At 44.5% G+C, this 20,098-nt stretch overlaps 1 protein-coding gene across 3 annotated transcripts; it reads right to left on the reverse strand.

The window, feature by feature from the left end:
• Positions 1-970: 970 nt before the first annotated feature.
• Positions 971-18,230, reverse strand: pthlha (parathyroid hormone-like hormone a). Of its 3 annotated transcripts, XM_084039160.1 has the most exons (6): positions 18,188-18,230; positions 10,063-10,293; positions 5,759-6,306; positions 5,415-5,525; positions 2,246-2,800; positions 971-1,684 (listed from the first exon to the last, which is right to left on the reverse strand). In XM_084039160.1, exons 4-5 carry the CDS (start codon positions 5,519-5,521, stop codon positions 2,269-2,271), a joined length of 639 nt encoding a protein of 212 aa, XP_083895286.1. In that variant the 5' UTR covers positions 5,522-5,525; positions 5,759-6,306; positions 10,063-10,293; positions 18,188-18,230; the 3' UTR covers positions 971-1,684; positions 2,246-2,268. The 3 variants fall into 3 exon arrangements, with proteins under 3 accessions (XP_083895286.1, XP_083895285.1, XP_083895287.1); XM_084039159.1 differs by lacking the exon at positions 18,188-18,230 and having other exon boundaries at positions 10,063-10,335; XM_084039161.1 differs by lacking the exons at positions 5,759-6,306; positions 18,188-18,230 and having other exon boundaries at positions 10,063-10,338.
• Positions 18,231-20,098: the final 1,868 nt, after the last annotated feature.

Consider the following 20,098-nt stretch of genomic DNA (forward strand, 5'->3'; position numbering starts at 1 on the left):
TTTTAGTTTCAAAAACCTTTATGGAACCAGAATTTGCCAAATAGGTCGTTTCACGCCTCATGTGCGTCCCGTTGTGAAACCACAGGCACGCCAAGTCGGTTTCAGACTTATAAAACCTCTGACCCAAAACTATACGTCGCGGTTTCAAACCACCTTCACCACATCTTAGTTTGTTAAATAAGCCAACAGTCGTATAAAAACAACACCAGGTCAAAGTCGACCGAGTGCTGTGAACTGGAAACAATCTGCTGATGTGTTTCGGTTTGTGTTGGAAACATGTTTCAGTCCAGCAGTTCTTTTTTCTTGGGCTTTAGTGGAAACTTTCATGTGTTGAGCTGCTTGTTTCTGAACCAACATGAGTCATGAAACTGGACCGACTTCCAGAACCACTTCACTGTGAAGAGAGAGTGAGTTTTAGTCACTTTGGAGAGTCGAGAAATACCAGAAACGTTCTCTCTGTCATGTCACCTGATATACCTGTTGGCAAACTGCAGAAGACCCAGGACGGAACCTTGGGGTACCCCCGAACACAGAGGCTGGAGTCTGAAGTAAAACTTCAATTATTATCAATTCATCTTCAACTGGGAAATTCAGTTGTTTGATGAACACCAATGTCACAATGATTCTTTAAAAAAATACTTAAATGATTAATTGATTGTCAACTCACTTTGATAGTTTTCTGCCCTCTTGTGGGCCAAAAGCAATACATGCATCTTTTTGTAAATTATTTGAGTTATTCCATCACTTGATTCGGGATGAGTAGGGAAATTATCTACCATCACATCTTTAGTCGAGTTTTAATGAAATGAGACATTTTGATGTAATTGAATATCATCTACAACTTCAAAGGACCCAGGTTTGAACCTTGAGGTATGCCAAAATACAGACAATACAGAAAAGAAAGATTTCTGCAGTAAAAAGTAATCTGACTGTCACATGAAAGACACAAGAAACTGAGAGGAGGGTTCTGTCAAAGGTTTAATCTGGTCAGTACAGGAGTTAATCTCAGTGCAGGTGCCACAAACAACAATATCCAGCTTGGTTCATCTACAGACGTGAGCTTTGGCGTCGAAGCAGAGCGGGTGTTGGAGGAAACAGAGACAGTGAAGGCAGCACGAGGGTCAAACACACAAGTGAGACAACAAAGAGCTTTTGTTCAGAAAAACGGAAACGTCCGAAAAAACCAGCAGCACAGAAACCAGAAGACGGGACGTCAGAACGGAGCGAGAGGTGGAGACCCAAACGGAACAACAACACAGAACAACGACCGTCTGTTTTTTTTCTTCATTTCTTTCATCAACCACAAAAACAAGTCAACAAACAAAATTAATGGTATATATATTTATATTTATATATCTAAAGTGCATTATGGTACAAAAATATAGAAGGTCAGCAGCACCTCGATACATTTACAAAATAAATACACCATTCAGACAAAATAAATTACCGCAAAAAAATCTGACATAATTGGAATAAAAAAAAGAAAAAAGCAAGGATTCACAAAGATTAAAATTTGTTGCCTCACAGAGCATCAAATACGTTTTTTTAATTATCATATTCTGCTATCTATTCTGCTATATTTAGAATATTTACACACAATAAATATTTTCCAATTTCTTTCCAAACAATCACTTTAACAGAAGACTGTGACGTGAATATTTAGGAGTCGAGTCCGACCGACTTTCTGAAACACAGAGAGAAAGAAACGGGTTAGCCGAAGATGTCGTCACATAAATATGTTTAAGAAACTCTTTCACGTTAACTCGTTTCCAAAATAAGAATTCAACCAAACAGGAGAAAGTAAAGAAGGAAGCAGATTTATATTTCTTCTATAATATGAATCACTTTCTGAAACAGTGTAGCATTTAAGAATGACAGGATTAGCTAGCTAGCTAACCAGGCAGCTGTCTGCTAGCTAGCTAGCTAGATCCACATCAGTGATGTTTCCTGCGTTCAGACTGCAGGTTTTTATGTTTTCTTAAGGTGGACTCTGCTGTTTTTTACGTTTTCTTAATGTGGATTCTGCAGGTTTTTATGTTTTCTTGAGGTGGACTCTGCAGATTTTTGTTTTCTTAAGGTGGACTCTGCAAGTTTTTAGATTTTCTTAAGGTGGATTCTGCAAGTTTTTAGATTCTCTTAAGATGGACTCTGCAGGTTATAAAGTTTTCTTAAGGTGTACCCAGCAGGGTTTTAGGTTTTCTTAAGGTGGACTGCAGGTTTTTAAGTTTTCTTAAGGTGGACTCACCTTTGTCAGACACTGACAGCGTTTTAAAGCAGCGCCCTCTGCAGGCCGAGCAGTGACCTCCACTCCAGGTGGAGTCCACTTCCGGGCTCTTCTTCCAGCCTCCAGCCCAGCGAGCGCGCCCTCCTCTTCCTCTTCTCCCCTTCCCGCCTCTTGCCGGACCTCCCTTTCTTCTTCTTCTTGCCAGGCGCCTTCAGGACGCCGTCCTTGTAGGTCTGGGACTTGTTGGTCTCCTGCGGCAGGTTGGTTCCCTCCTCCTCCTCCAGCCGGAAGCTGATGGGGAGGTTCTTGGTCCCGCCGGGGGGCTTGGAGTGCAGGGTGCTGCCGGTGGTGCTCAGGTTGATGCCCAGGCTGACGCCCGGCAGCCCGACGACGCCGGCGCCGCTGCTGCTCCCGCCTCCTCCCGCCCCTCCTCCCCCGGTGGTCCGGGCGGGGAGGTCGCGGATCTCCGCCGTGTGGACTTCATCCAGGAGCTCCTGCAGCCACATGCGACGCTTAAAGTCCTGCAGCGTCCGGCCTTTGTCGTGCATCAGCTGAGCGTGAGTCACCGAGCGCTTTCTGCAGGAACACCAGAATACACTTACTTTAATGTTACGCAAATATAATATAATAAAATATAATATAATATAATATAATATAATATAATATAATATAATATAATATAATACGATACAATACACTACAATATAATATAATTTAAAATACGCAACACAAGTACCTCCTCGTGAGAACGAAGTACATTTGTAATCTATAATATATGTAATGTTATTTATATGTGATAATTTTATAATATATACATATATATACTTTATATAAATATTATAAATATATGTATAATCATTTTAATTTTAATATACATTTAAAAAGTACATATATATACAGAGTGAGAGCGTTCCTTCGGTCGTCCTGATTATGTTGCTCAATCAGCAGTTTTTTCTATTCCTTTAATTTTAATTTGAAAATATGTGAAGGCCCCAGCGAGATTTGAACTCGCGACCCCTGGTTTACAAGACCAGTGCTCTAACCCCTGAGCTATGGAGCCACGTGATCTACTCCACAACACCACTTCGTGTCGTTTCATTACAGCGCCACAAACTGAGTTCAGGTGTAAAACAACTACGTCACACGTCCACGTGGTGGCGCTGTCCGCACACAAAACACCACGAAACGTTCAGACCAGTTCACTATGCCTGGTCCCAGATCAGTTCACTACCGGCTGGTCCCAGACCAGTTCACTACCGGCTGGTCCCAGATCAGTTCACTACCAGCTGGTGGTTCAGAGGCTCAGTGCTGTAAAAACCCACAGAGGCCACACGGTGGCGCTGTCTGCACAGAAACCTGAAGAAAACCTTTGGCTGAACTTTAGACCAAACTGAAGTTTCTAATGTTTTCAGATCCGTGTTTTCTACCTGAAGATGAAAAACATGTGGATTAAATTCTAAATTACCACCCGACATAATAATAATTATAATTATAATAATAATGAGAAAAAAAGTGATAACAAATAAAAAGGAGAAATAGGAACTATAAATAATAATACTGAAAAAATACTACTACTCATAATAATACAAATACAACTAATAATACTGAGAAAAAAATGATAGTAATAATAAAATAAAAGAGCTCTGCTGCGTTCCTCAGAGTCTTAACCCCTCTCCAAACACCGAGGACCAGGCCAGGACCAGGACCAGACCAGGCCAGGACCAGGACCAGGACCAGGCCAGGACCAGGACCAGGACCAGGCCCAGGCCAGAACCAGGACCAGGCCAGGACCAGGACCAGGCCAGGACCAGGACCAGGACCAGGACCAGGCCAGAACCAGGCAAGGACTTGGAGCCTGGGAACCAGCGAGCTGTCTGAGCACACAAACACGCCGGTGGCTGGTGACAGCGGTGGGAGTTTTCCCATGATGCCCTGCTCCACCGAGCCGCTCTCTTCTTCTTCTTGAGTAATAAAAACATCCTGGTGTTGATCCACATACAGAGACTTCCTGTAGACCGCCTTTCAACGCGGATCTGGTTTCTGTGTTCACCTTCAACAACGACATCAAACGCTATGGGAGGAAACCTCCTCCAGGTCTAGCACCGAGGACCGGGAGGACCGGTCTTTACTGGACTCTACTGGTCTCTACTGGACCAGTCTCTACTGGACTGGACTCTACTGGTCTCTGACTCGTCTCTGGTTTCTAACTGGTCTCTGACTGGTCTCTGGTTTCTTACTGGTCTCTGGTCTCTAACTGGACTCTGGTTTCTAACTGGTCTCTGGTCTCTAACTGGACTCTGGTTTCTAACCGGTCTCTGGTTTCTAACTGGTCTCTGGTTTCTAACTGGTCTCTGACTGGTCTCTGGTTTCTAACCAGTCTCTGGTTTGTAACTGGTCTCTAACTGGTCTCTGGTCTCTAACTGGTCTCTGGTCTCTAACTGGTCTCTAACTGGTCTCTAACTGGTCGTCCCGACCAACTGGAAATCGTCTGATTTAACTTTCAGCGTTGTAGAAATATTCTAAATAAATCAATATTCTTTGATCTAATCGAAATGTTGACATGTTTTGTAAAAAATAAAATCCTCTAAATCATTCAATGATGTCATTACAGATCAGTAAACATGTCCATCACAACATCTTCAAGGTTATTATTATTATTATTATTATTATTATCATGTGAGAGGTTTGAAAACGTTCAAAAGTCCAAAAAGCAGCTAATTAAACATTCGACTGTAAGGAGATTCAGAGACGGAGGTCAGAGGTCACCGGCTTCCTCTGACTCCCCTCAGAGCGTTTGTTTTACATCATTTCTACTATTATTATTATTATTATCATTATTATTATTATAACTATTATTACTATTATTATTATTACTATTATTACTATTATTATTACTATTATTATTATTATTATTATTATTATGGCAGCCTCCCCGGTGAAGAGGTGGCTGCTGGGAGTTAATCACGCCGAGACGCTCGCTGCCTTTTAGGTAAACACACAGGTGGGCGAACGCTAACCAAACAGCTGGCGGCACGTTTCCCCTCACACACACACACACACACACACACACACACACACACACACTGTGAGACTTTTTCCAGCCTCGGCTCGCCTGGCGAGTCGGAGGAAGATGGAAATAAATAAAAGGTGAAAAAGAAGATGTGAGGCGGTTTGAGGAACAGAGACTCACATTCTGCTGCCGAGGGCGTCGATGGGCCGTCCGGCGTGAGGAACCGGCGAGCAGAGCAGGAAGACGGCCAAGCACCACTGCTGCAGGACTCGCCTGGAGCAGAACATCCTCCTGCACACACACACACACACACACACACACCTGTGAGTGCCTCACACCTGAACGCTGCAGCAGCTTCTATCTCTTTAAGTGATTCACGCAGACGAGTCGCTGCAGAAACAAAGTCCAACATGTTTCAGAGCAAATTCCTAATGAAGCCGCAGAAACGCTGGAATCAAAGAGAACAACAGGGAGGAGGAGGAGGAGGAGGAGGAGGAGGGGAGGAAGAGTTAACAGGAACTTACACAGCAGCGTCCGTCCAGACAAAGACAATTATTCACTTAAGTCCCGGTTCTCAGGTTCTCAGGTTCTCAGGTTCTCCGGTCCACAAACGCGATCCAGGTGATGACACCTCGAGCAGCAGCAGAAGAAGAAAAAGACATCCAAGAGCTTCAGCTGTGGTTTTATGTTCCTCAGGTTAAAAAGTGTAGAAGAAGAAGAAGAAGTCCGGCTGCAGCGGACCTCCAGGTGTCCTCGGGTTAAAGGTGAGCTTCAGAGTGATGGCGGCGGCGGGCGAGCTGAGGCTGCTCTGCTGCTGCTGCAGGTCGCTCTGATGAGAAGCTCTGCTGCATGCTGCTGAGAGCCTGAGAAGGTCACAGCAACCAGAGGGGAAGGGCTTATCAACCGGGGGGAGGGGCTCCAGCAGGCCCCACCCCCACCTCACTGTGGACCAGTGGGTAAGAGGAGGAGGAGGAGGAGGAGAAGAAACGGCAGGAAGGTGGCACTCGAGCAGCACACTGGGAGTCCACAGCTGGAGGTACGGAGGTCACGTAGCGCCAAAAAAAACGCGTTTCTGGTTTCAGAGTCAAACAAAAATAAAAAGCAGCGATGAAGTTTAAAACAAAAGAAAAAGATGAAGACAAAACAAACACTGCAAGAACCCACAGCGGGAGCTATGGTGGTCCATTAGCGCCCAAAGCATTGGGTTTGATATTGACAAGGCTGAGAAGATGAGGTTGAGAAGAAGATGTCGACAAGGAAACTCTTAAAACGGAAGAAAAGCAAAGACGACAAAAACACAAAAAAACCTCATCAAAGTTAAAAACTAAAAAAACAAACAAGCAACTCTGAATGTATGAGGGCAGAATAGTGCCAAAAAACTGATAAGGATCATTATTTGGGATTGGAATCATCAGTTATTATATATATGTATAATTATTATCATTAAATCAGAAAAAATGACTTCATCTGTAAATTGAAATTCTACCTCAAAGAAAACCACATGTTGAAGTTGTATTTGCGGGCGCTTTCGGGACTCGGAGTACTTCCTGTGTGATGCGCGGTGACAGCTGGTCTGAGTCGGTGTCACCTCCGTGACTCTGGGCCATCGCTGGCCTTTAGACTGCAGACCTGAAGACCCAGGTGGACCTGGTCTGTCTCAGGTACGGCACTCGGCCTCCGGACATGGAGCTGACGAGGTCTGGCAGGACAAACCCTGGCCTTTCAGCAACGCCAACATGAGCCGAGACATGACAACTAGCAATATCCAGAGTCCCAACTTTCATACAGAACATTGCTTTACTTTGAAACGTCGCAACCAACCTTCAACTTTTTCTTAAATATGTGTTTGATCCCGTTTGTTTTGGGTTCAGGCTGCAATGATGACGTATGTCCCTCCATCATTGTCCCTCCACCATTGTCCCTCCATCATTGTCCCTCCACCATTGTCCCTCCATCATTGTCCCTCCATCATTGTCCCTCCACCATTGTCCCTCCATCATTGTCCCTCCATCATTGTCCCTCCACCATTGTCCCTCCATCATTGTCCCTCCATCATTGTCCCTCCATCATTGAGAAAACTGGAAAGTCCGGAGGGAAGGTGAGCCTGAAGTATCCGTCATGTGACTGTTTCGCAGGAAGACGGTGTTGAACAGCAGCAGTTGTCGTCTCGGTGTCTCGCTGTGATCAGCTGAGAGGACATGGCGTCTCTGACTCTCAGAAGGATTATCTCACATGACCATCAACACACTCGTCCACGCAGATCGTTAACCTGATCTGACGGCGTTGATGAGACTGGGGGGAAACATTCCTCGTGTTGGAGGATCAAACGGACCACTGACACCGTCGCTGCTGTTACGTAACTCCCACTGCTGCGTGTATTAGCCGCATGCTACAGAAACACCAACAGCTTCATTTCAAAAGTTTCCCTGACACACTGAGCAACGTCTACAATATGTTTCAGTCATGTTTTACGATTTCCTCTCATTTAGAGTTACATTTTCAGAAATATTAACGGAATAAATGTAAACAAATTTGGGAGTTAATCACTCCGAGACGCTCACTGCCTTTTAGGTAAACACACAGGTGGGCAAACAAAACTTACGTTAGCTTGAGACAAAAAACATTAGCTTTAGACAACAAAACCAACGTTAGCTTTAGACAAAAAAAAACATTAGCTTTAGACAACAAACCCAACGTTAGCTTCAGACAACAAAACCAACGTTAGCTTTAGACAAAAAAAAAAACGTTAGCTTTAGACGACAAAACCAACATTAGCTTTAGACGACAAAACCAACATTAGGTTTAGACAAAAACAAACGTTAGCTTCAGACAACAAAACCAACGTTAGCTTTAGACAAAAAAAAAAACGTTAGCTTTAGACGACAAAACCAACATTAGCTTTAGACGACAAAACCAACATTAGCTTTAGACGACAAAACCAACATTAGGTTTAGACAAAAACAAACGTTAGCTTCAGACAAAAAAAAAAAACAGATCTGGTGGTTTCAGTCCCGTGTTGTTGGACTCATCCGCCCCCCCAACGGCAAGGAGTGTTGCACCTTTAACTCATTTAATTCGTGTCCACCTTGATTTAAAGTCTGATGTCGTGAAACCAATAAATCGTGTTTCACGTGACGAGCTGCTGAAAGTGAAACATGAACAGCACCAGCTTACATCAGGAAAGTCCCGTTTGTCTCCCACAGAATCACTTGAATCATGAATATTGAAATACCAAACAGGGGCATTCAGATTGTCACGCCGAGTTAACCTCCGCCACGCCGGGCGCTGCTCCGCTGCCGCCGGCTGACTGACACGTGTTGAAACATCAGAAATGTGTTCCAGCTGTCACCACACAATTAAAACCAGATCTGAGGGAGAAAACCAGCCCCGCTCCCGGAGGAGGGTCTTATCTCGCTGGCAGGACCCGAACAGATCTGTGGTGAACTCACATCGAGATCGTACATGTTGTGTTTAAATCCCAGCAGCATGAGAGCCGTGGGACTGAAGCTCAGAAACATGAGATTAATGTGACTTTATACTTTAGACACTCAACTTTCTACTGAGGGTGAATGTGAGCAAGTTAAACAATAGCTGGTGGATCTGGTTTTAAACTGGTCTACAGGGACTCCCAAGTCCCCGGTACTGGTACCCCAGATCTTCCTAAGGGGGGGACCTGGAAACCAACCAACTAAACTACACTCAGTCTGGTTTTTAAAACTTTAAAGATCTCTCTACGTTACAACAGTGACGACTCGTGAAAAACTTGACTTCCAAAATAAAAGTCCCTAACCGCTAACAGCCACCGCTAACAGCAATGCTGTTACAGCTGGTGCTAAAGCTGCTGATGCTAAAGCTGCTAATGCTAAAGCTGATGATGTTAAACCTGCTGATGCTAAAGCTGATGATTCTGCTTTGTGTGACTCAAACAACAAATGAGCATTTAGCCGTTAGTTCTGGGAAACAACAGCAAACAACAGAAAAGTTTTTGTTCTGGTGCAAAACAAACAAACTTCGGACAGTAAAGTCACTGATTCCATCTCATCATCCTGTTTCTCCGTTTGCTGGGGTTTATTATCTTTACTACAGTTTTGAGGAATATTTCCCAACTTTCAATAAATTAGCGTAGAGTTGCTAACGTTGGCTGTTTATCGGTTCGGTTTCAGAGGACGATTGAAAGGTGATTTGTCGTTAAACTGGAATAAAACTTTGAATAAAAGAAAAATCAAACAAATTGCTATCACTGATAAAACAAACGATCTTGTGTACATTTACATGTCATAATGCTGACGTTGCTACTGTGGTCCTGGTAATGTCATCGCTCATTTGAAAGTATATCTATAATAATATCTATGATAATGCTCTTTTAGACACGTTGATCGGACTAAACAAACAGATTAAACAATTATGAAGAAAATGTGAACAAAACAAAAATGATAATGATTGTTGAAAGAAATGAAAAAGCTGGGCTAGCATGAAGATGATGAGAACCGGTCATCTTCTAAACCAGATCAACAACACTCGATCCTCATGGGTCCAGTTGGTTGGAGTAACCGAGACCTGATCCGGGTCCCTGTCAGGTCCAGTATATCCTGGTCTTTGACGGACAGACTGGGATTGTTCTACGTCTCTCTTATTTGTCGAAAGTGATCATGAATTCATGTTGGACGTTACTTTGTTGATCAACAGAAAAGTTTAAAAACAGCGAGAATAAATACAAATATTTGAATAAGAGTCGATAATATTTTGAGTAAAGTTGTAAAAGTTTGAGATAAAGGTCAGAAATATAGAATCCATGTTAACCGATGATAAGTCAAATGAATAAACTTACCGCGTCTCAGAGTTCTCACTTTATGGATCCACTGAAGAGTAAACAAAGTTCTTGTTTTGGTCTGAAGACGATGAAGAGGAGGAAGACGAAGCTCCTCTGCTGAGACCCGAACTCTCTCTCCTCTGTTGGGCACGTTGGAGTGGCTTATAAATAAAGTTCAGCCCTCCTGGTGACATCACACCGTGTCATCATCGACCTTCATCACCATCATCATCACCATCATCTTCATCGCTGTAGAAGAAGAAGCTGCATATAATTAGATGGATGAACTGATTCACTATCTGTCCCTCCCACTTCCTCCTTAATTCCTCACACAACTTCCCTCACAACCGACTCCTCTTTGATCCGACTCTTCTTTGATCCGGCTCCTCGTGTTCTGACTCCTCGTGTTCCGACTCCTCGTGTTCCTACTCCTCTTTGGTCCAGCTCCTCGTGTTCCTACTCCTCTTTGGTCCAGCTCCTCGTGTTCCTACTCCTCTTTGGTCCAGCTCCTCGTGTTCCTACTCCTCTTTGGTCCGGCTCCTCGTGTTCCAACTTCTCTTGGTCCGACTCCTCTTGGTCCGACTCCTCTTTGGTCCGACTCCTCGTGTTCCGACTCCTCTTTAGTCCGACTCCTCGTGTTCTGACTCCTCTATGATCCGACTCCTCGTGTTCCGACTGGTCTTTGGTCCGACTCCTCTTTAGTCCAACTCCTCTTTGATCCAGCTTCTCTATGATCCAGCTCCTCTTTTGATCCGACTCCTCGTTGTTCCGGCTCCTCTTTGATCCGGCTCCTCTCGTTGATCTGGCTCCTTGTTGATCCAGCTCCTTTATGATTTGGCTCCTCTTTGATCGGATCCCCTTGTTCCGATTCCTCTTTGATCCGAGTCCTCTTTGTTCCGGCTCCTCTTTGATCCGACTCCTTGTTGATCCGGCTCCTTGTTGATCCAGCTCTTTGTTGATCCGGCTCCTCGTTGATCCGGCTCCTCGTAGTTCTGGCTCCCTGGACCCAGCCGTGGTCGTGGTGGTTCTCTGTGGGACGGGTCGGAGTGTTTTCATGCTGCTGCGCGTCACTGAGGCTCGGTAGTAAAAACCTTTTACTTGGCACGTTAATGTCATAATCTCACAGCGTATTCTGAAGACCGCGGTCCGGGTCTCTGTTTTGGTCTGAATGTGATGCTGCTGTATTAAATAATGACCCCCTGCTGCCAGACAGAAAACAAAACCCTCCAAAACATGGTAGTAGTGGTTTTGGTCGTCACGCCTCCCCTTGCCTGCGTAGCCTCCCTCCGACACCGAGCAAAGCACTCTGTTTTCCAGCCCTGGGATCTGGTCTGAGGTCTATGTTTAGCAGAGGCTGGTGGTTTCTGGGGTTGTGAACGGCAGGTCAAACCCTCCTCCAGAGGAGACTCTGTCTGACGTTCACACTGACTTCACTGGGGGACCAGGGAATCTTCCTGGAAGAAGACCCGGGGACTGTATCATCCCGGGGCTGGATCAGACCGGGACTGGATCAGACTGGGGACTGGATCAGCCCGGGTACTGGATCAGCCCGGGACTAGATCAGCCTGTACAGACTACAGGGGTATCAATAAGTCTCATTGATTGGTTTTATTATATAAATCACAAGGGGCGCTGAGTAAGTGACATCACTCAGCAGTGACATCACTCAGCAGTGATTGGTCCACCAGAGAGGGTGGGCGCTCGTGGTTGGGATTCACGTTGCCATTTTGGGTTACGTCCGTTTTTTTGCAACATTGTGAGATGAAAACATGGATGTCGCCATGGTAACGGCCTGTCAGTCATCAGGTAGTCCCGCCCCCTAAAGCATCCCCTGCTTCCTGGTCTGGTGGACTCTAAATGGACCATAATGTACTAAATGAACATCATCACATCATCAAAGGAAATAAAGAAGGTAATTTAACTGAAGGAATTATGATTCATAAGAACTAATGAAGGTTCCGACCCGGGGAATCGAACCAGCAACGTCTTCTTCCTCCTCATCCTCCTGTCATTACCCTTTAAAAACCAAGCCAACACTCACTCACTTTAATCATCAATAAGCTTTCATGCAGTACGTTTACCCATAATTCCAGAGGAGACTCACCCGTTTCCTGTCCATCTGCCTGAAACACTTTGACGCTGGCAGGAAGTTCATCTGGTATCTGACGTCTGAGCTGGTATCAGTTTAAAGATGGAGGAGGTATATATTTAGATTTCTGCTGTTATTCTGTATTTAGAAATACACAGGGTTCTTCCACCTTCCCCAGAGTCACATTCAAGCACTTTCCAAGCATTTCCAGGTGCATTTCCATGCTTTTCCAGCCCCTTCCAGCTGTGGTAAACTCCATATTTGTATCAATCCAATGGTCAGTATTCAGTCTACTTATTATGTCACTTGTTCATCACATTAAATGAGATGTTATTGTCCTCTAAACAACCAACATGATGTTTGGAGACAGCTTTTTACAGAAGGACCACAAATGAAAGGAAAACTAATTCCACTAACAGATCCACAGAAATATAATCACCAACTATTTTCATCATCTGTTCATCATCAAAAGTCATTTTTCATAAAGAAATGTCAGGAAATGCTGTTTTCAGTCCCTCAAATATGGAGATCTTCTTTTCTCTGTTCTATTATAGATGTCATCACATAGAATACACATTTCAAGACCTTTTGTCTCAATGCAAGCACTAAAATTCAAGGGTTTCCAAGGATTTCCAGCACCCATACTGACCCTGAATACAGTTAAACACAAACAACATAAACATTGTTTTTCCTTTTTGCTCCTGAGATCTATTTATAGACACAACTTTGTGACATCGGTGACATTGATGACATCATCATAATTCTGGGAAACTGAAACACGCATATTTAATATTCTGCTGAATTAGACAGACGTGATTCCTCTTATGTAAGAATGATGGATCTGCTTCAGTGCTTCACCGAGAAAACATGATTATTATTGTGTTAGTCATCAATGAACCCGATTAAAGGAAATGTCCGGCTGCTGTGTGACGCCGCCGACATCAGACAGACGAGCGCCTGAAGATAGAAACTAACGAAGTAGAAGCTAACGGGGTAGAAGCTAACGGGGTAGAAGCTAACGAAGTAGAAGCTATCGAAGTAGAAGCTAATGAAGTAGAAGCTAACGGGGTAGAAGCTTATGAAGTCGAAGCTATCGAAGTAGAAGCTAACAAACTAGAAGCTAACAAAGTAGAAGCTATGGAAGTAGAAGCTAACGAAGTAGAAGCTATGGAAGTAGAAGCTAACGAAGTAGAAGCTAACGGGGTAGGAGCTAACGAGGTAGAAGCTAACGCCGTGTTGGCCGCACGGAGGGCCAATGCCATCAGTGGATCACGTTGCCACACTTTCTATGTGCGAGGGCGTCGGCCGATCTGACCTGCCCACTAAGATGACCCCGCCCACCGATCTGTGATTCCACCTCACGTCTTCAGTTCGCTTCAAGTCGACTTTCTGCCACACGAAGCAAATCAGACGCTGCTATTAATAGATCTATAAATTAGTGCAGCTAATAACAGAGTGCAGCAGACGTGTGTTGATCTAAGTGTGTGTGTGTGTGTGTGTGTGTGTGTGTGTGTGTGTGTGACTGAGTTAACAGTTTCCATGCGATCCAAACGCAGCGTTCATTAATGTGTACAAAGCCAGAGATTTATTTCATTTCTGATCCTCGAGTTCATAAAGAGGAGAGACTCTGCACTTTGCTGGTCTGGACTCGGGACCTGGTCTCATGTCTTTCTATCATTGTGGTGGATTTAACTTTTCACGGCTCCTTGTTGGTCCCCGTAAACCAGGCTGACCTCTAGTGATGTAGAAACGGGGGTAGGTCCCCGGAGGCCCAGACCAGCTGATTGGATAATACTATAATAACACAGCAGCTGAGAGTCCTGGTGCAGGATCACCGCAGCCAGACTGATCTGGGCTCAGTGGTTTGGGTCTCTTCACAGCTTCAGATTCAGATCGGAGGAGTCTGACGCAGGACGGGTCCTCCTAGTCCAAACGTCAAACACATCTGGAGATAGAAAGAGTTTCTATTATTGGAGTCCTGAAGTCCCGAAGAAGGTCCTTAGAATGTCTGGAGGTCTGAAGGTTTTATTTTCAGGGTTTGAAGTCATTGAATCCACAACAAAATATTGGAGCAACCTCTGATCTTTATGTGTCATCTGGACTTGTCAGACTTGACCTGGGACTTGCCTCTGGACTTGCCCATTTTCTTTACTCTGGATTTATTCAGCAGTCTAATATGACTTGAATGCAGATTTACACATGAACTCTGGTACTTGTGAGGATAAAGGGGGTCCTTGAGGCGGTTTTCATCACAAAGGGGGGCCAGGACTCTAAATAGAAACCAGAGCTTTGCACCCGTCATGTTATGATAACATTATTCCAGCTATGATGGAGTGGACACATAGAAGTGTGTGTGTGACTGTAAATGAGAACCATGAGGATCCAGCAGTCCCCATTGGCCCGATGAAGACCACATCAGTGACAGTGACAAGGCCCTCTTTGTGAGGGTGAGCTCATGCTCGTTCCCGCTACGACTCATTTACTCGCCTGGCGACTTTACACGTAACGATCGATGAAAGCTTTTAACCCGGTCCCGAGCTGAGCAGCGAGCGTCCTGATTGGCCGAGGCAGCCGCGCATGTCCCATGTGTGTGTTACATAGCGACTGCAGGTCTCCGGAGGACCGGACCCTTCATGTTCACTGCGATGAAGAAGAACATGTTCAGATATACGGCATCTGAACACGTTAATAGATAATATGAAGAGAGAAGATGTGTGAACCTTAAGGCTCGATTGTGGGTCCTCATCTTTTCTCTGCTTATATTCTTCCCTTCTGTCATTTAATTGGAAGACATTATACAGCTTCATCTTTATGCAGATGATATGCAATTATAACTTCTAATCAAAATGAAATCATTTTGCTTTTTAAAATACATTCTCTAAAAACATTTTTTTAATTGATTACAGATATCAGTTGTACTTTACTCTTTGCTGAGGGGACAGTTCACCATCTTAGCTTAGCATGTTAGCATGCGAACATTAGCTAACAATAAGTAAACAAATCAAAATGACTGATTTTAAATGAACAAACTTCAAAAATGTAATTCATTGTACAATTCAAACGCTGTTGACTACGTAGATATTTATTCTGAACTAAGACCCAGGAAGGGGCGGGGCTTCTGTTACACCTTAAGACTAAAAACTGTTTTATTGGTTGTTCTGTTGTCTGGACCGTTTCCAGCTTTCTGCTGGTTGAGGTCCAGCTGTGGTCACATGACTCCCTCCTTACAGTAGCCAGCGTTGGCCCCCGGGGGCCCCGGTCTTAGCGAGGCCCTCCTGTTCTCTCCTGGGTGCCTGGTGTCAGCCAGCTGGAGGCCTCACACAGACCAGACTCTCTGGTTCTGCTCCCAGCAGCCCCTCTGCTCCCTAAACCTCAGGCATCGCCACAAATGGCCGCGGCGGCTGCCAACAAACACAGAGCAGAAACCTCGCAGTCTGACTCCAACACGGCTGGAACGCCGGCGGGGGCGGCACGCCGCCTGACGAAGGCGGGATTCCACACGCTGCTAAATAAATCTGCTCTTTCTGTTTGTGAGGCGGCGTGATGTCACCAAGCCGTCAGACCGTGGGCTCCCATTGGCTGCCGATGGCGTGGGCGTGGTGGTGGAGGCTGGCGAGTCATCACTGTGGTGCGAGGCCCGAGGCAGCATGGGAACTCTGCTCGCCGACCCAGTTCTGTACGTCAGACGTGGCGTTTCCATCACATTGACTCGGCGGCGGCGAGCGGCGGTGTGAATCTGCACATGTGACAGGAGGCTATTAAAAGCAGCGGTGGGCGTCGTGTTGTGGATCAGGTCTGTGGTGTGGGTCTAAACCCAAAGAGCTCCACTTGTTATGATACCAGAGTGGAGAGGAGTGGAGTCCTGGCTCGCGTCGGGGCCTCGCAGTAAGCCGGGGCTTACCCGCCGGACGGGGTGTCCGCCAGCTCGGCTCTGTGGTCGCGCTGGCTCCCGGCACGCCGTTCATCAGCGGCGCGTTAACCTCTTCAGTCGCTGCCGACGCACGCCGGACGATGGGGCTGAAGTGTTAATCTGGAACTCTGGTTCTTCTTCACCTTAAACCAACTTGTGTTCATGTCTGAATGCCATTTACAACTTACCGATGGGAGGCGGGTCGAAGGGTCGAAGGGAGGACCTGGTTGGCTTGATCCATAAAGACAGCAGAGTCAGAACCTGCTGGTTCAACGCCTATTAGAGTTAAACAGGTATCAATGTTCCCACAAGGAGAACCAGTTTGACCGTTAACCCCTGTGTTCCCTGCTCGAGCATCTGTTATCCTTCTGGTCCATTCAAACCTTCAGAAAGTGATTATAATCTAAATTGTTTCCCGGGTTTCAGGTAAATAACCCGTTAAATAAAACAGAACTAAGTTGACACAGTCTGGACTACGAGAACTTTACATTTGTGGAAGTTAACACATTTATTTGTAAATGTGTCCAAAGTGTGTCCAGGACATAGAAAAAGCATCATCATATTAACGTTATGTTTAATTATTTACCCCATTAGATTAGGCAAAGTTAACCTCAAGGCTCGATTGTGGGTCCTCATCTTTTCTCCGTTGATATTCTACATTTATTTTTAATTGATTACAGAAATCGGTTGTACTTCAAGTCACTGAATATCACGTAAAAACAAATGTCAACCTCTTTTAGAGGCATCCCTGATGTTTCCATCAGATCTCTGATTACTGTTAAACCTTCCCGTCTATCAGCTGCAGATTCATCTGTTTCTCCTCATGTTGGATAGAAATCGTAAAAAACGGCGTCTATCTCCGACGTTGCCTCCGCTAACAGCTGTTTGACGTTGGCAGATCAGGTCGGAGACGCTGAAGCTGCAGTCTGGTTCGGGTTTAAGTCCAGTAACTAAACCCACCTGGTAAGATTTAGGAAATATGATGTTCTGGAAATCTTGTCGATACGTCACTTTGCTGCCTTCTTTTGGACTTTTTTGCATTTCTGGAGATAATTATGTTTCCCTAAAAAATGTAGCAAGGCTCAGTTTGTGTAAAAATAGTTTTATTGGAAACGGTTTCTGCATCTGAAAACTGAGTCTGTGTTTAGAGTGGGTTTACGTGACGATCCAACAGAATACAGAGAGAATCTGGGTTTGTGTTATTCTGAGACGAAACGTCGGCACCTCGTAAACAGACTCCTGAAGCCGAAGAGTCACACATGAAGTTAATTATTCGTAGATTTGGTTGTAAAAGACATATTATACTTGATGCCCTTTTGAAAGTTGCCTGTGAAGTTTATCGTAATGGTTCAGCAGTCAGGACTCCAACATGAAGTTTCACTTTAAATTCCTCACATAGAAGAAGTTTGTCAAAGCGCCTGCCAGAGTCTCGGCAGCATCTGGACCCCCCAGACGTCAGCAAAGGAGGGGCTGCTGGGAAATATGCCAGCTAGAGGCAACAGCAGCGTCTCAGGAGGTCTATGAGACCAAAACTCCCAGCCGGAGGACTCAACAGACCTCCATCCTGAACCGTCCTGTTTGACTTCAGGTTTGGTCACAACAAGAGTCTTAAAAAGCTAAATATTTGTGGTGAAATCAGTTAATTTTAGGCTGCATCGCGGGGGCGAAAGTAAATCTGCACTAATCTTGAGAGACAAGTTCAACTTTGGTTGAACTGTGACAAGCTCGTTCCCACCGTTCAGCTGTCCCGACAGACTGACCTTTGAGTGTTCAGAGAGTCCAACACGGAGGAAACTAGCGTAGCACGTTAGCCGTGAGCCACCAATCAGGTTTTATTGAACATGATTTTATTGAATATTGGAGACCCAACAACATTATGTAACTGTTAATAAACCATAATATTTACCCTGTTAATGTGGATGAAATGAACTGTAAACAGAAAACAGAGGACCCTGGAGCCTTTAGATCCACCATAATAAAGTACTATAGAAAATGCTAAGGCTAATGCTAACACTACAGCAAATGCTAAGGCTAATGCTAAGGCTACACATTGTCACTGCAAAGAAACACTGCAACAACATGCTATCACACAACCAACAGAGAAGCACATTGCACTTGTAGATTGTCAATAAAGAGAAACTCACAGCCGTTGCTTTCTTCAGCGTGATGAGGCGGTTGGTTTAATTGTTTCTGGAGTGGGCACATGGGTTCCCACACTTCAAAGACAAGAAGGAAGCACCTACGCCCTGCTTCTTCTATAGAGATGTCACTTCCTGTTGCAAGGATGGCCACAGGAAGTTGCCACACACAAGTTGCCACACACAAGTTCAAACGCAGGACAGAACATTTGTAGATGAGAATATTAAGCTATGACAGGAAAAATGACTTTGAGATATTGTTTCAATGTTATTAGTGAGTCAATTTTTGTGACAGTAACTGTTATCTACAATATATGTTATCCAATATACAGTATCTTATTTTTATTTTTAATCCAGAACATTCTAGAAATAATAAGATTTGTATTGCAAATGTTGAAAACAGATTTTAGGGAACTATAAAGGGGAATATGTGATGTGAGGGATGGAGGATATCATTGCACATCATCTGCATAAAATAGAGGTTCACCACAAGTAAGTTGCGTACGGTGTAATAATCTACAGCACTGATGTTTTTTTTACTTTCAAAACATTTCTTGAAACATATTGAAACCTTTTATTGAAAAATGTGGAGCAATGTCCATTTTCAGATTACTTATTGGATCCAGTATAAAAGAGGACCCGGAATTGGGCCTTGAGGTACACCACAAGCACAATGTGCAGAAAAATGCTTATGTATCGAGTAGCTCGGGTAAAGTTACTGTATTCACTGTTTGATGATCAGTATTGATGACAGTCGAGTCCCGAAAAGAAAAACACAGAAACACATAAAGGGCGGATCGCACACATCAAGACTTTCCATTCGTGGCATCGAACCCCCGACATGAAATGTGCTCGACAGATTTGGGTGGTTTGTCTGTTTTGCAAGAGGACACCCCCTGTCAGTGTGTGTGTGTGTGTGTTTTGAACACAGGGAGGAGTGTGATCAGTATCAGCAGTGACATCATTGATGTTGTGTTTGTGTTCAGACTGTTTACATGAGAGCTGCAGACACCGTCACTCTGGGTGTTCGGATGTGTGACGGTGTGTGTGTGTGTGTGTGTGTGGTGGTGGTGGGGGGGGGGGGGGGGGGTCAGGGATGGTAACTGGGGTCTCCACCCGCCTTGAGACGCCTCAGTGGGATGATGTCATGACGTCACGCTGGTTCCATGACGCCGCCGATCCTCCTGAAGGTCTCTCACTGATCTTCTGATCCACATCTGAGTCCTGCTGTTGTCACATAGAGAACTTTACCTCTTTTACCCAGAGTTCTCTGGGAGAAAAGAAACAGTGCCCACAGTACCTGAATACTAGGACATACTTATATAATAACATAACATCTACTAGAAGATGAAAATATTTATTGAATAACTCACACTGTTGACACATAAATCGATCAATAGCTAATTTTACTGTTATTAACAGGATGTTTTGTCTTTACAAGTTGTTGATTTCATTCTCTGAAACATGTTGATTGGTCTTTTAATTTGAAAAGCTTTGGGATGTTTTTTGTTAAGTGGTCACATTACACATTGTGACGCCTGAACACCTCGTTTGAACCCAGAACTGAAAACTTCATACATTTAAATTGTGAATCCTTTACAAGCAACGAAAAGTGAGTTTCGTTTTACGGCGACCACCAACGTTGCCTGTCTCTCTCTCTCTGTCTTTCTCTCCGAAATTTACTGTCGCACTGAACTCGTTTAAAGTCCAATCAGAACGCAGCACAGCTGATAAAAAAGCTTCCTCTGGAGGATAATGAAACCTTCGGTATTGGACTCATTACCCTCCACTGTCCGTCCTGGATCAGCTGATCTGAGCATCATCATCATCGTCATGGAAACCAAAGATGAACTAGAGTTTCTTGTTATCTCCATATTTATTTCACACGACTGTTTCATGAATGAACTTTTGTTGTTG

This window comes from Eutrigla gurnardus (assembly GCF_963514095.1).
Source record: "Eutrigla gurnardus genome assembly, chromosome: 21".
Classification (NCBI taxonomy): Eukaryota; Metazoa; Chordata; class Actinopteri; order Perciformes; family Triglidae; genus Eutrigla; species Eutrigla gurnardus.

What these genes read in the sequence shown, in the direction of transcription:
- pthlha (XM_084039160.1), bottom strand. Translation starts at nt 5,521, where the DNA reads ATGTTCTGCTCCAGGCGAGTCCTGCAGCAGTGGTGCTTGGCCGTCTTC. An exon ending in GACGCCCTCGGCAGCAGAAT is followed by an intron (nt 2,801 to 5,414) that starts GTGAGTCTCTGT and finishes GTGTTCCTGCAG; the next exon opens with AAAGCGCTCGGTGACTCACG.